The sequence below is a fragment of the Coloeus monedula genome, assembly GCF_965178545.1.
Source record: "Coloeus monedula genome assembly, chromosome: 14".
NCBI classification, from domain to species: domain Eukaryota; kingdom Metazoa; phylum Chordata; class Aves; order Passeriformes; family Corvidae; genus Coloeus; species Coloeus monedula.
Window position 1 is genome coordinate 14,552,823 of NC_138794.1, and position 15,827 is coordinate 14,568,649.

General features: G+C 42.0%; 1 protein-coding gene across 1 annotated transcript in view; it reads right to left on the minus strand.

The window, feature by feature from the left end:
- MYO1E (myosin IE) overlaps window positions 1-11,678 on the minus strand; it is a 77,585-nt gene extending 65,907 nt beyond the window's left edge. The window contains exon 1 of the mRNA XM_082290987.1: window positions 11,590-11,678. Within this exon, the coding sequence (XP_082147113.1) occupies window positions 11,590-11,592 (3 nt within the window). The 5' untranslated portion in view covers window positions 11,593-11,678. The remainder of the gene's footprint in view (window positions 1-11,589) is intronic.
- Between the last annotated feature and the right edge of the window lie 4,149 nt (window positions 11,679-15,827).

Sequence of the window (15,827 nt, forward strand, 5' to 3'; positions counted from 1 at the left end):
AAAGGATTAATTTTAGGCATTCTGACACATGCAGCTGAACTTACTTACTCTCAGTTTAAGCAGAGATTTCAATAATTAAGAACAAGAAAAGGTCAGTGTCAGGACTACTAAAATAACAATTAATTTCTGCAGTCCTTAGTTTGTCTTTTTACAGGTGAATTGCATGACAGCAGGTAAGGTAGCCTGCTATTCCAGCACGAAGTAGTGCCTACATTGTCAGTGATTACAGTGCTTTTCTGAAATATATTGTATTTGCTTCTTTCCCAATACGGCTTTAATAGAGACCATTTAAGAAAGCAGATTTAGGGCTTGGGGTTCCCTCTTCACCCCTAAATCTGTAGAGAAGACATAAGCCCTTCCCAGTAAAGGTCTCAGGAAAAATACCAAGAAGAAAGTTAGGAGATGCAAGTGAGTTGATGTTCTAAATATTGTTTCCTTTTCCACAGTTAGACTTGAGTGTTCATTTCACTAAATGTACTTAGTAACACTCACTAATTCCACCTCTTTATAAGACAAAATACACCACTACTAACGTGTAGACCAATGGAAGCTCCACTGGAGATCAAGGATTTGTAACCACGTAAATACAAGCTCTTAGTATTCTGAAGAGTCAGAGTCAGGCCCACTTATCTTAAGGGACCCCACCAGTGTCACCAACCACCACTGTAACTCCAGACAGAAAACTGCAATGTGTACACCTGCAAAGGAAATGGACCCCTGTGACTCTGCCAAGATTAAGCCATGGTTGGAGGCAGGTTAAATTGTCCAGGAACACTGTATCACCCCTTTCTTTTAGTGAGGGATGTCCATTCTGTCTAGAACAATACCAAATATGGGAATAAGTAGCCACTGTCCTGCTTCCTCTCAAGCACTCCTAGAATGTACCAAGAATAAAAACACAAAGTAAACGACAGGAAGAAACCACTGCTGGTCATGAACTTATTCTGCATATTGAGATCAGGTCTCTGTGGACTGGGTGTGCTGGTATTTCAGGCATTAAGAACCTTGGAACCAGAATTCCTATTACCACTAGAAAAGCTTTAACAAACAGTACTCATGGGAACAGCATTAAGACTCCTGGAGCAGTCAGCTGGGTAGCTAACACTGGAACTGGCAAACCAGGTACTCCTTTCAATATTAAAACTGCCAGTTACCAACAGTCCTATCTATGTGAAATAATTAATCCGTTCTCTCTGTGCTACTTAAGTGCAACCACTTTATAGCCTCATAAGAGGCTCACACACTTCATTACATATTCCTGAGACTGAGGTCAAAGTCACCGGAGGCTGTAGTAAGCCCTGCAGAGAACACATATTCTGAGTGCTTGAAGGCAGCTTCAAGCTAGAACAGATTAACCTCCTTTATTGTATATTCTTTTTTTTTAACCACAACAGAAGACATTTCAGTTTTATCAAATATAAGTTTTGCTGACCACATACCAGAAGATATGCTGATTTTTTATTTAAAGCAAGTATCAAACTGGGCAAATCCTTATTTTCTCCAATACACTGAATCTAGTCCTTTATTGCCATGCAGATATAGACCACAGAATGCAGAGAGACAAGACTGACAGTTATATACAAATATCTAAGCTGCTTAAGAAACCAGGCTCAGTTGTTAGAAACAGTACTCAGCATTATCTCGAGTTTCACATACTGGATACTCAGGTATTGTCAAGTCCTCTTTCGCTTGGAGGTACACTTCTGACCTGGCTTGCTCTGCTGAAGACCAATCCCTGCTTTCCTTCTCATCTGAAAATGGTTCATGCTCCAAACTCTGTGGTTGCAACTGAATGCTGAGACAAGAAACAACTAAAGCACAGCAAAACAGCAAATGCAGTGGCCTCTCCTACAATGAAGTCATTCTCCCCACTCCCAACTCTGCTTCAAATGGAGCTCAAGTTTTCGCTCATTAAAGGCCAGACCTCAGCCCAGACCTCCACAGGCATACACACAGCCATAACTGGATCTCCATTTGTTATAAAACATTCCAGTTCACTTTTTCCCCATGTCAAGTCTAATTCTTAAAAAAACATAACAAATAGCACAGTTTGTAGAAGTTATTCCAACTTCTATTTGCTGGCAGTCTCTTCCTATAACCAGAATCACCAACATGGGCCCTGGGTTCTGACAGGGCTCTGAACCACCGTTCCTGCCTGGACTTTGCCCTCAGCCATTGGCAAGTACTGGCCACCAAACATGCCCAAAGGGTTGCTGAGTCCCATCCTTAGCTGGGAGACCCCACAGCAGCACTGTGTGCCAATGCCACCCCTTGCCTGTGCACCCACCAAAGGTGGCAGCAGACAGCTGTGATTCTTAACTCCCAGCTACCCAGGAAAACACAGGAAGAGAAGCTTTGCAAAGCCAACAGCAGAGCAAATAATGGCCAACAGTCTGGGTACAGCTCAGGACAGAATTATGCATTTTTAGCTCCTTTGCAATAGATTTCTCAGCAGATTTATGCTGCTCCTCTATAGCAGGAGGCTGATGCTACCCCCTCCACCAGGGCCAATCAATTCCAAAAAGGCAACTTACTTCAGTCTACTCAAGTCCTGCAGGATACACAAAAAACAGCCAGGATCCCCTCAAAAACTGAACACATCCAAATTGCCCTACTCTGAGAAGCTATTTTTGAAAGACCAGAAGGTTTTTGTAGGAATCTTTGGTTTGCTGAATCTAGCAATTACTAACCAATATAGCAGATGCCAGTGCATACTTAAATTTGAGGGGAGGCACTGAAAAAGGCTTTGGAGACTACCAACAACACTGCATTGAGTCGTGGAAACATGACTGTGAGGCACAGTTTTTAAGCAGAGAAAATAAATCTAGCTGAAGTAATTCTGTTCTTAGTGGATGCACTACATTTTAACTGGCAAAGTCAAATATTTGTTTTCTTGGATTCAGGCAATTCAGAATTCAGGAACTAATCAAGTTTACATGGGAAGTGGGATATTTCATGGTACAGAAGCCGTATGTAAAAAAATCACGCATAGTAATATATCAGTTTTCATAGTATCCAAATTTTTAATTCAAATTATTGTAGGAAAGATATCCAAAGTTTAAGGAGTAGTGTATGAACTTAACTTGCTCTCATACAAACTGCACTATCAAGAATCAACAAAAAATACAAAATTAAGTATGATACAAGGGTCTAATATAACTATGGATTCCCATGACTAATTATTTTTTCCGATATTAGACGATTGCATCCTATCACTGACTCCTTCAAAAACATGATCTACACTTAGCTAGACAGCAGAAATAATTACGCAAAAATCCTTGTTTCATTTGCCTTACCAGAACATACCACAGAATTATCTACTAATTCAGACTATGTAGACAGCCTGTACCTCTGTGCTCTGAAAGCAAGAACAGGTGGTTTTGTAGCTTTACATCCTTTCTGGAATGAATCTAATCACATTTTTAATTCTCCATTTAATCTAAGTATATCTGTAGTATAAGTATGACTGTTTTCAATTACTGTTATAAATACTTATGCACATTTCTCTTTCTTTAGGTATGTACTGAATACAGGCGGGGATTAGTACAGGAGAACAAATTCTTTCACAATTAATTAAGAGACAAATCAAATGCTTCTCAAATACTGAAAGAAAAAACAAATACTTAAACTTAGAAGTATGCACTTGCTTTTGAGTCCCATGAAATGGCCTTTAAGATTAGGTTTAGCGAAAGTTCTCTTTCAATATGCCTCAAGAACACTGCTTCCATTTAGCAAAGGAAGTATTTTCCAGTTCATATATCAAAATACCTGCAACAAGCTAGTCCAAAATCCAAGTGATCAGGAGGTGACCATGCTAGTATGTGCCAGAAGCACAACAGCTCAAAGATGTTTAGAATACCAAGGTAAACTTTCGTCCTCAGAATGTTCCTACTACAGAGCAATAGTACTTCCACAGCAGATGAGCTATCAAAGAGTCCAGGGCTCACAATCCTAGGGACTCCAAATGTGTTGGCAGCATTAAACACACTTTGCATCTGTGCACTTCATTACAAAGTTGGGAAGAACATAGGGTTGCAAGTTATTGCAAAAGCAAATTTGGAAGCACTTAAGCATTTGTGCAGACTTGTATCCTTCAAGGCAGGAAAAAAAACCAAAACAAAACAAGATGAGACAAGTTCTTGACTACCACTTGGCACTGCAAATATATTACTAACAAGAAGTTCCAACTTCCATCTTTCTGTATTTCTGCTATTAGCAATATCCAACGCAAAGCATAAGAAAAGACATCAATCACTGCAAAAGATAACAGTGTGCATTGGTAAGCTGCGTAGAATTTAAAGCCTCACAAATATTGTGGAATGTCAAACTGAAAACAGAAGACTGTCCTAGGGTGCAAGATCAAACATCAGGCAGCATATTTTATAAGACACAAGCAGGAAAGACTTTAAAGCTGTTGAAAACATTTTCCTTGTTTTATAGAGGGTATCAGGCTGCATTGTTCAGACTTGAATATGACTTCAACACTTAAATTAGACAAGGCTGACCAAGAAGTGGTTACAGACTCAGGCTCAGCTGATGACAGTGATTCAGTGAGTGGTTCTGAGCTGGCAAGGAAAAAAAAGCCCCACACTTCCTGTACAGGGACAAGTGCAGCAAGTCACTGTGAGACTGCTAATCCTGCTTGAAGGATGCCAACAAAAACCTCTCATTTAGACTTCAGATTGCCGAAAAAAGGCATGAAAATAGCTTCTAGAAGCACATGCTTTTGCCTAAACTATTTACATTCCCTTTTTTTGAAGGAGTCTAAAGAAAAACATCTATCATCACTCCATCCCAAAGCCACTGCACTGTTCCCCGACGGCCAGAAGTGGCTTTCACCAGACACTTCTGGCAGCTGAAAAAATCAGACATGACAGGATAGCAGAGCACCAGACCTATTTTATAATCCTTTGGACACTTCCAGGACAGTGTCGATCATGAAGCATGCTCAAGATCTGCTAACATCCGGCTTTAACTTTCAAGTTCACATTTAGGAAGTTATGTTAATAGGTAAGTCTTTGTGCTTTAAAAGCACCCTGTAAGTAGGCTTCCCAATAAGCATCACTTCTGATAGCTCTGACTCACACTCCAATTGCCAACACTGCTTTCCTTGTCAGTTCTCACATTTGTTTTGTTTAAAAAAGTACTTTCACTTTCAACTAAAAAAAATTAAATTCAGAATTTGATAAAAACACACTTCATAATTTATGAACCCAATCCACAAATGGTTTTAGTATCAACCAAATGCTGCTGTGTCTTTGGAAAAAAAACCCTTACCCATACCCTTCTTCCTAGGCTGTTTACATTAAATTATCTTGGGTTTAGATGTGTTGCTTGTGTAGAAGACACCATCAAACCCCAAAGCCATTTACACATTCATATGAAGCATATTTAACAGAAGAGGTAGAAAGGTTCAGTGTGTGGAAAAGCTGTAGACTAAGATACCTTTTCCTATCACAGCAGTGACTTAGTCAAGCAGACAGAATGGATCCCATGCACTGCTAGGACTTGACTGCACACCTGGTGTCCCCAGGGGGTATTCACAGTTTTAAAGATGTGAGGGAGGAAAGCAGCAGGTGGAGGATGGGAAAGCTAGAAGATGAGGATGAGTCAGGAGAGGAATGACAACCGTACTTCCTGGGCAGGACAGTAATTGGCATCTCAGGAACGTGGGGAAGGCAGCAGGAGATGGGAAAGACTGAACCGAGCCCAGGAAGGTCTGACCAAAATAAGCTCCTCACACCCAAGCTGACGCAGGAGCACCACGGGAGGCTGAGATTGAGGTGAATGCCTGAACAAGTCCTCAGAGACACCTCTTAGTTCTCATCTTAACAAAGGGAGAAAATTCTTGTTTACTTCCTGCCATATTTCTCTGATATTTACAAATACTTTTACAGCCATAGTAGAAATAATAAAAGCCAAACAACACACTACAGCTACCTAGAGTTCTTTGACTACAGCAGTTCCAAAAGTTAGCAGGCACCCCATACACCTGGACTACTTCCCCATACACATGCAGTACAAAAACCCACTTCCAGCAGAGTCGATAAGAATGCTGGTCATTTGCTAGTGACCAGCATCAACCAGAAAAGCTCCTTGGCAGACCACAGCTAGTGAGGAAGTAAATGGCCTCCAACAGACGAGAAAATGTATGAGAGAACCCTTACACGATTTTCCCTAAAACGTTTAGCCTTTTACGCTGGGGTAAACCTTTGCTGCTCATATCCATGGTGAGAGTTTAGATAGTACAACGCGGCTTAATTCAAAGAACTAACAGTAACGCTAGCCAACCCTTTCTTACCAAAGCCTACGCCCGGATTTCTGTGCTTGCAGAGGAGCTGAAATATTTTCCAAATCCTTATTTTTGTAGCACACACATATACACACACACTCCTCCCAGTTCCAAAAGCTTCAATTTTACTGCTTCTAGTTTTGCACAGTTAATTCCCAGAACAAAACCCTTGTTAATTAGGTGCAAAATCCCTTTCTAATACAGTTCTTAATGCCTTTCAGTAGCCACACACCACCTAGATCTGGAATGCAGCTTCCTAAAAAAAGCAGACTGAGGTGTTGCATTATAAGAGTGTTTTAGGAAACTGAAAAGGAAAGCACATGAATTTGTCGTTTATAAGCCATTTATTGTGGCAATAACGAGAAACAAAGGGTAAGCAAAAATCTGACAACTTGCACGCCAATCCCAGGCTGGTCTCCATCAGCAGAACTACAATGATCTGCGTCAGAACTCTTCAGGTAACTACAGGAAACTCACTCCCAGGGTTAGCCTGGTAAAGTAAGAGCAAGAAGCCAAGGTGGAAAGACCACCTCTTATCTTTTTGCTCCCTTCCTCATCACATGCAGCAACTAAGTTAGGCTTTTTTAATATTAAGGATTCTTCTGTAACTCTGAAGATGTTTATTTACATGTTCTATACATTAGTATCATTAATGGATACATGCATACTATATTAGAATACAAATCCAAACATGCAGGTATTTAATATTCCTTATGCTGAAATTACCAAAACCTTTATTCTTTACGATATACCTTGGATAGAGCAGTGCATGACCATTTAGATCAATTACACTTTTAGACTTCACTCCTACAACTGAAAAGAGAATATACAGGTATTTATGAAGTCAATTTTATATTACAAAAGGTGATAGTAACAGTTCTCTAAAGAGATGTACAACTTTTTAAGCAAGGTAACATACTTTCCATGTTAAGATGGGAACATTACTAAGATTTTACTGAAAACTCATAAAAGCTTAACATTCCATGTGCTAACTATGACAAAACTCATTTTAACTTCACCCATGCCACATATGCAGCAATGCTTTAAGAATAAGGCACTGAGACTGGTGAATGTTATTCCTTTAAGGTAAGAAAAAGTGGTTGCAAATAGTTTAGTTAAACTACTAATAGCATTGCTACCCCATCTTTCACAATAAATTAGTTATGTATGTAGAACATATCTGGAAGGCAAAAGAGATGATGAGAAAAATGCTTAAGATATAAGAAATACACAATCACATGTTCAGTTTTCAGCAGCAAAAGTTGCATTTGGGTAACATTCTGCATATATTAGTGTCTTCTAAAAAAGTGCTCTAACAAACACAATATATCCATAAATCATTCTAGAGACCTAAACAAAGACAAGCATGCACACAATGCAAGCCTAAAAAAACACATCAAGTATGAATCACTAGCTTTACTACTTAACATGCTGCTGTGTTTTAGTATATTTTATACATCAGCCAGAAAGAAATATCAGATAGCTGGAAGATTTTTCCATTAATGCACCTCTAGACATAACGTAAAGCACATGCTGTTACCCTCCCTAGTATTCCACATTTGGCAGAGAGCAAGGTTTGAGCTTAGGCTACTGTCTGCAACACCAGACAGAAAAGCACCCTTCAAATACAGAAGCATCACTGTCTTGCTTGTGACTTCCCTGCAGAAAAAAAAGACTTAAGATAATATAAGCTCCCAGGTCCCATCTCACATTCACTATTTCAGGACCAAATCCTAAAGGCCAGCAAGTCCCCTCAGGCTAATCCAGTCTTTAATTTCTGCAGATTTTCATAGGCACTACACGGAATCAAGACATCTCAGCTTCTTTGGACTGGGCTATAAATATCTGCCCTCTTCTGATGTCAAATTGCTATAAAAAAGTTCCTTTTTAAAAGTCAGCCTTCCGTCTTTGCTCAAGAGGTGGAAACAAGAAGACAGCAAGTATGCCCAGATAAAATGCACAAACTGAATGCAGTGTTACAGAAAATTGCTCAGCATTGAAATACTGGTTAAAGGTAACAGAGAAACACACTGGGTTTTTTAACATAAGCGTGTTAGACAATCCTGCCTTGCTCGACAATTTGTGAGCTAATCTAGGTACTGCTGATCTTGTCTTCTCTTGGGAGCTTTCCCTTCTCACTCTGCCCAACAAATTGGTACAAAACTTCAGTAAAAGTACTCTGGAACAGAGATTATGCAAAATCAGTCAAAGTTGGTCACTATTGGGTTGTTGTTGGGGGGAGCATTTATTTGATTTTGTGGTTGGCTTTTTTCCTAAATATAGTACGCCTTAGAAAATATTTGCTGATTGACATTCAAAGTTTTATCCTTAGAAGAGTCAAAGCCAGCTGACAGTACTCAGAGGAACAATCTTTCCCTGAAGACTAAAGAGCTACTTTAAACTAAAGGTCCAAGATAATTTTTGTAATGTGGTACAGATTCTCTATCCAATTCAAGATCCTCCAATGCATCTCCATGAACTACCCCATGACATGAAGGTTCAAACTCACAGTATAACAGCATAAAGTTCAGCTGACCATATGCTTCCCTTTCAAGCAAGTTCCAGCTTAGTTTCATCATGAGGTTTCCTGCACATTATGGATAGAGTCCTTCACTGGAGTGGGACTACTTGGCACTGATGTAATACCCAGTTTTTGAAGGCTTACAAACTGCAGCTAAGATGTTAGAGGCTTTAAGGATTTTTTAATTTTGAATTTAAAACATTGAAATACAAAGTCAACAAAATAGATGCATTTCAAGAGAAAAATTTCAAGTTGCCAGATGTTCCTTAGACTTGTTAGCTTTACTACAGTTTTGCCCTGCTGTTGCTTATTCCCACCTTGTACTGCCACGTACAGCCATGAAACAGCTCACCCATTCCATGCTAGCAGATCTCCTCCTGAAACCACACTGTTAACTTGACATAGATACTGATCTAGATTAAAAATAAACCAGCAAAAAGAAACAGACATATTGCTAAGTGCACAGAGCTTTGCAGGGTGAGCTGGGCGGGGCAGTGCACCACGGCAGGGACTGGAGAAGGCACCAGTGACAGACCAGTGGCACCGGTATCTGTTCTGCTCTATCAGATGGCCCAAGAAGCACCAACAGCACCTGATGTCAGTGGCAACTCAGCACCCTGCACTGGGGACCCTGTCAGAACAGCAAAGGGTCACTCTGAGGTTTACAGTGAAGAAACGGCAGAAAAGACTCAATTTAGAAAACACAAAACACTTCCAACATTCATCTTCTTTCACCCTCCAGACATCAAAACTGTTAAGACAAAAATAAGGAGAATACTGCGAGGTTTTTATACAGCACAGAGAATGAGTATAAAGTTTCAGGATATTAGTAGCATGATTCATGTTCATCAGCAGTCATTTTAAGTACTGCCAGGCAATCCTTCTGCCAACTAAGTTACAAAATACTACCTTCTAATGACTATCAAACAATTGTTTAGGCATAATTATTTGAAAAAGCAGCACTTTCAAAAATATTCTTTTCTGGTTTTATTGTAGTAATTACTTACCAATAATCTAAAAATATTAAATAATTCATAACTTAATTCATATTAGTTTGAGCTGTCACAGTGAAAAACTACTTCAATATCAAATTAAAAGCTGGAGGATAATTGTCTGAATACATCCCTAAAAAGTGTATCTTGTGGAAGAAAGTAATTCTCTTATTTTGATAAAGTAAATCTCACAGAGTATATTGCCAGTTAGTTATATGTATTTACAAAAAGTACTTTGATTAAAACCTTTCATTAAAAAGGAATTAATGGAGTCCACAGCAGATCAACTAACAGACTAATCTCAAAGTATTACTGGTAACAGGCAGACATCTCTGAAGCACCTGCACCAAAGACTTCCAATCCCATTTAACACGTCAGCAGTCTAAGCAATGACCCAGCCAAGGAGCCCATATGTGCCACAGGTGTCTGTGACATAGCAGGTACTTGAGGGGCAAAGGTTAAGGCAAACGAGTTGATTTGAATCACCTGGTGAAACAATCAGCCCCCAGGGAACATAAGTACCTATCTTATTCAAAGCTCCTTACCAAAAACAGGTTTATGAGAGCTAGTTGGTACTATCATGCCTGACTTCAAGAAAAGTTTTAGCTTCCTAACTTCTGCGATGCTTTATTTAAAGCAAAGACTTGTGCTCCACATAGGTGTAACGAGGTGCAACTGTACTTGACTCAGGAAGTCAAAGCAGAGGCAATGACAGTAAGAAAGGCATCCTTGAAAATGTATTGGGAGTTAAGTTCTGAATACACAAGAACTAGGCTGGTCAGTCTTTAAAATCCAACCTTAGTTAAGCTTTAGCAGAAATACTGCAAAAGTTTTTCAAGTATCTTAACACTCAGATCTTTAGTACTCTACTTTAAAACAGTTTTAAATAAATTACTTGTTTAAAAGTTACGGATTTTAGCCTAGTTTATTACCCCACGGGATTTTTCACAACTTGTTCTCAGTTCCTGTGTAACAGGTAGACATAATCGTTACTTGGATTACTTCAGGATGAAAGCTATTATCAGTCATCAGGAGGCATTACTAAAGACAAACCAGGTTCACCCGCCGAACCTCAATCTTCCCTCAGTCTAGCACTGAGGTGTTTTCCTGACATCGCGTCCCCTCGTCACACCAGCAGGGCACAGCCCCAGCAGCGGCGGTGCCCAAGCTCCCGCGTTCGGGAGCCGCCTCTGCGGCACACCTGAGTGCTCCCGCCGCCGGGGAAGGGACCGGAGTGACACCGGCACTCGGCTCGGCGGGAGCACCGGGCACCGTGAGGCGGGGATGCGGCTCTACCGCCGAGACCCCTCCCGCCAGCGCCCTCTGACCCAGAGAGGCGTCACCTGTTGTTCAACCACGCCGTGGCGTTTCCCGGCCACACGACTGTTCCCACCCGAGGACACCAACATCCAAAACCTCTTCAGATCCCAAGCGGGGGGAGAGAGCGGGAGACGCGGCTCGTGCTCCACAGGCGGCGCCGGCCCTGCCCGCGCCCCGCGATGGGACGGGCGGGCTCGGGACACGACTAAGGGAACCGACTCCGGTCTGCAGGGCCGGCAGCCGCTGGCCCCCGGCAAGTGCCTGGCACGGCCCGGCTTCCCACAGGCCGGCGCTGTTACACAACCGCTCCCCGGCTGGGAGCGGGACACGGAGCGATGCCACGGCCCCTTCCCGGCACTGCGCGAGGGGACGCGACAGCCGCACTCCCGCCGCCGCCCCGCGGGCCCCGGCCCCGCCACAGCTGCCCCGGCCCCGCTCGGCCCCTTGCCGAGCTCCCCGCTCACCATCGCTGCTCCTCGGCGCTGCGCTGCCCGACAGCTCTGCCCAGACACGCCGGCGCCCCGGGACGGAGGGACGGGCGGGCGGAGGGGAGGGGAGGGGGCAGCGGCTCCGCCCTCCCCGCGCGCGCAGCTCCCGGCCGGGCGGGGCCGGGGCGGGGCCGGAGACGGCGAACGGTGTGGGGCAGGGGCCGGAGGGGATAAGCACCGCGGGACTCGGGCTTGGGCTGCCCCGCGCGGGCGATGTGTCCATAAATGGAGAACTCGCCGTAGCGCAGCCAATGGCCGCGCTCCGCCGGGACGTCATTCCCTGAGGGAATCCCGGCGCGCGCGGCCTGCGAGCTCCGGCCTAGAGCGCGGGCGGCCGCTGCTCCTGGCGCACCCCGCGATAAGCACCCGCCGCACCCCGCGATAAGCACCCGCCGCGCAGCGCTGACAGCCCTTAAGCCAGCGGGGGCGGCCGTGCCCCCGCAAGCGTGCTGCGTGTGCTGCCCTCCTCCCGCGTACCCACAGAACTAAAGTGCTGCTAATCCCTGGAAACACTGGAAAGTACGACGCATCTTGTCACCAGGTGGATGCTGAAACAAGTCCTACAGGCATCTCACAGATGCGAAACAACCCAGGTGCCTGCAGGGAACCGGCATCTGCTCCACGTTGCTCAGCTCGTTCTGACCAGAACACAACCAGCACAACTTCCAGGGACTGCGCTTTCTACGCGATCAAATCGGTAAACCCGCCCGAAGCTGACTACTGCAGTCCTGTTAACAAACGTTTCACCTCAGGCTTGAAGCCGTAGCGTTGGCTGCAATGGATTTCTAACTCCACTTCTAAGCCAGAATATAAATAAAATGGAAACAACATCATGTAACAATCATAACAACAGCCAGACCCCGAGTCATATGTTGATACTGCTTCCAAACCACTTTGAAAACCACTCCCAATGGGTACAGATCCTGGTTTTCATCAATAGATTGTACTGGGATTTCGTTTATTTCTGATTAAAAAGAAGTGCAATTATTGGAAAAAATAGGGAGCAGTTTGTACATGTATATGTATTCGATTTTAATTGTTTTTATGAACAAAATGAAGACTCGTATCCACACTAATTTAGAGATTAGGCATAAGCAGGTTCTCTTCTGGCTTTTTGGAGGAGAGCACTGCTCTGGCTGCTCTGAGCCAGGTGCTGGTTCTGCAGCCAGATCTGCCAGTGCAGAAGGACAGTGCTGTTCAGCATGTGGCTTTGTCCTTATGGATCTGGCTGCAGGACAGGTGTGATGGGGTGCAGAATTAAACACATGGCTGATCAAGTGTTACAAACTCAAACCACCCTGACGTGCACAATACAGAAATGGGACAAAACTTCAACTCTTTATCTGCCGCCTCTCATGTCCCACAGACGGTGGTGCTTTGGGCATGTTTCATCCTTGGTTTTGAAGAATAAACAAAACACTTCTCAGCTCAGCTGGGCTTACACTGTATAATTACTGATGATGTGAAGCTTGGGATTTCCATAGTGGATTGCTTGGATGTTGGCTGACATTAATATGAGAAGTAGGGAGTATTTTAATTGAGAAAATAGCTGGGTGGCAAATATGAGCTGCAACAGCTATTAAAGCAAAAATATATCTGATAGTGCTAATAGGGCACAGAACCTCATAGGAGATGAGTTACACACTTTGATTCTCTACAGAAGGTGAGTACAGCAGTTTTATGGAAATAGGACAAAAATAATTTGCCTAGTATTTAATTTGAACATGGAAATGTTACATAAAATTATGAGACTGTGATAAAAAGCAGTGAAAACAGTCCTGCAAGAATGCAGAGAGCGTATGTATATTGGGCCAACAGAAGACAGAAAATCAATACAGGTTTTGTAGGTTTTTCCATTTGCTTTGGATGTGGGTCTATTTAACGTAGAGGTTAATGTTCTTAAGACATGTATATTTGTATGTATGTGTGTTTACATACATAGAAACATCCTTATAACAAGTTATGAATAATGAGGAAGAAGGTTGTGGAAGAATAGTTAAAAAGTGCATCCACACTGGCCAGCTAATCGAGAGACTGGTCCTGAGTTCACTGAAGTGAATGTATGCTACTGGGTCCATCTACTCTACATGGACTACAAGATGACTTTCAACAAAATTTCTGGAGTGGAAAGAACTGGTGCTGTGCATCTGCATGAACCTTTGCTAAGCACTGGGTGGACCAAGTAGAGTTTAATTCACAATAAACTCTTTTCATGCTTTTAAACATTCTGCTTATTTTAATGATAAACATCTAATTCCCAAGCTGACTATATTACGTGAATGACACGTATTCAACATCCTTGCTCAGATGCAGGGGAAAGCATTTCCCCCTGAATGTTAGTGGTGGTGGGCCTGAATGGTCTGCATGCCTGGGCTCCTCCAGCCAAGAGTGTACAAATCATCTCTGAGAAAGGCAGAACCCACATTTTCATATTGAGGAGTTCTAGCAGAGTAAAGAGCAACCTCTGTACTTTTAAATGATCCACAAAACTTAGAAGTGCAGACATTTCTATCAAAATTCATATGGACAGGATGCCTTTCAAAGACCTAACTTGAAAAGATTTAAGAAAAATTCCCTGCATCAAGAACTTCCATCATTTTTTTTAGCGCGTGTATTGTCTGACAGTCTGGTTAGTAACACCTACAGCTCATGCACAGAAGTGCTAACATCAAGAATTATTTTGAGGATATTTTGTAGCTGCAAACAGTTGCACTGCTTGATTCTCCTGATATTGATCACTAGTGCTAAGCTTTGGGAAAATATTTAAGGGCAAGCTTCACTTCAGTGCCTAAGGAGGTTTATTAGCTTAGCATTTGGGACCTGCAGGGGTTGGTCCAGGCTCAGCACTCGCAGAAGTGACTACATGGTGCAGCTGGCAACTCACACGTGCCTTTCCACCTACCACTGCCTGAGTGACACTGTGTGCCAGCACCAAACAGAGATCAGCCTGGTGCTAAAGTGTGTAAAGACTAAACTGACTGAAAAAAGAACAAGGTTTTTATCTCTGGAAAAGCCACAGAATAAAGCCTTCCCTTGCTCTCCATTCTAAAAACATTACTGTGGCTTCAGAAAGAAATAACTCTTAAGAGAAGTCAGTAAATTTGCAAAAGACTAGAAATTTTAATTAAATAAGCACTGCTCTGACTGCTTTCTAACTGGCTAAAAATGACAGCAAAGGAAAAAAAAAAGGCATTAGTGCTTTTCTCTTACTTAAAGACTATAATTAAAATAAGTTTTGTAAGTCACATATTTGTCTTCTGTTGACCAGAATAATTTAATAAATAATTAATTAATGCTTGAAAGCCATTAGAATAAGGCTTAATACCTTAACAAGACATTCTTTCAGTTAGAAAGCCACATAATCTGGTACTTCTTACAAAGATGAAGGACTTTTGTAATAGAAGAACAATTATATTAGATTAAGAAAACTTTAAAAATTCAGTGTAGTTTTTTTTCCTGTATCTGCCTTCCAAAGAATAAACAGACACTTCTGAATTGTAACATTTTCTTCTAAACTGCAGATGGTTACACTCTGCCTTCAATTACACTTGGAGCATGTAGAATTCCACATAAAGGAAATAAAAAATGGATTCAGCAACTTCTTTTTGTGAAATATAGGGAGGGAGAAACAAAATGGAATGTATAAAACAAAGGCAGAATTTTATTACTTAAAATGTGATGGAATCACTTCAGTGATTAGGACAGGTTGGAAAACAGTATAATCATTGTACTTTTTCTAATTCTCTGTGCCTAATAAAATTTCTTCTTTCCTCCCTATAGTTGGCCTCAAATGAGAGCAGCATCTCTGCTCAGAAAACATGCCCTTAACGTGTTCAACGTGTCCATTTAAAGTACTACTGGAGTAAAAAGTACAGTAACAAAGTCAACAGCCCTTTTACATCCACTGCTTGGTTTGAGGCTTTTTGAGGAAAAATAGCATGTGGCTCTTTCACTCTGGATCTGATTAAGAGAAGGCTTAGATGTAAAAGATACTTAGAATTCATGGAGTTGAATTTTTCTCCAACTGCAAACCAAAACGTATGAATAATGCTGTTATTTGCAAGGCTGGTATAAACCTGGAAGAAGTCCACAAGGACTTGGTAACCGAGGAGTTCTGCCTCCTGTGTTCCTGTGACTGAATTCAGTTAAGCTACGCATATTCCCAACAACAAAATTACAGGGATTATAATTTTTTCCCTCAGAGGGAGATTTTT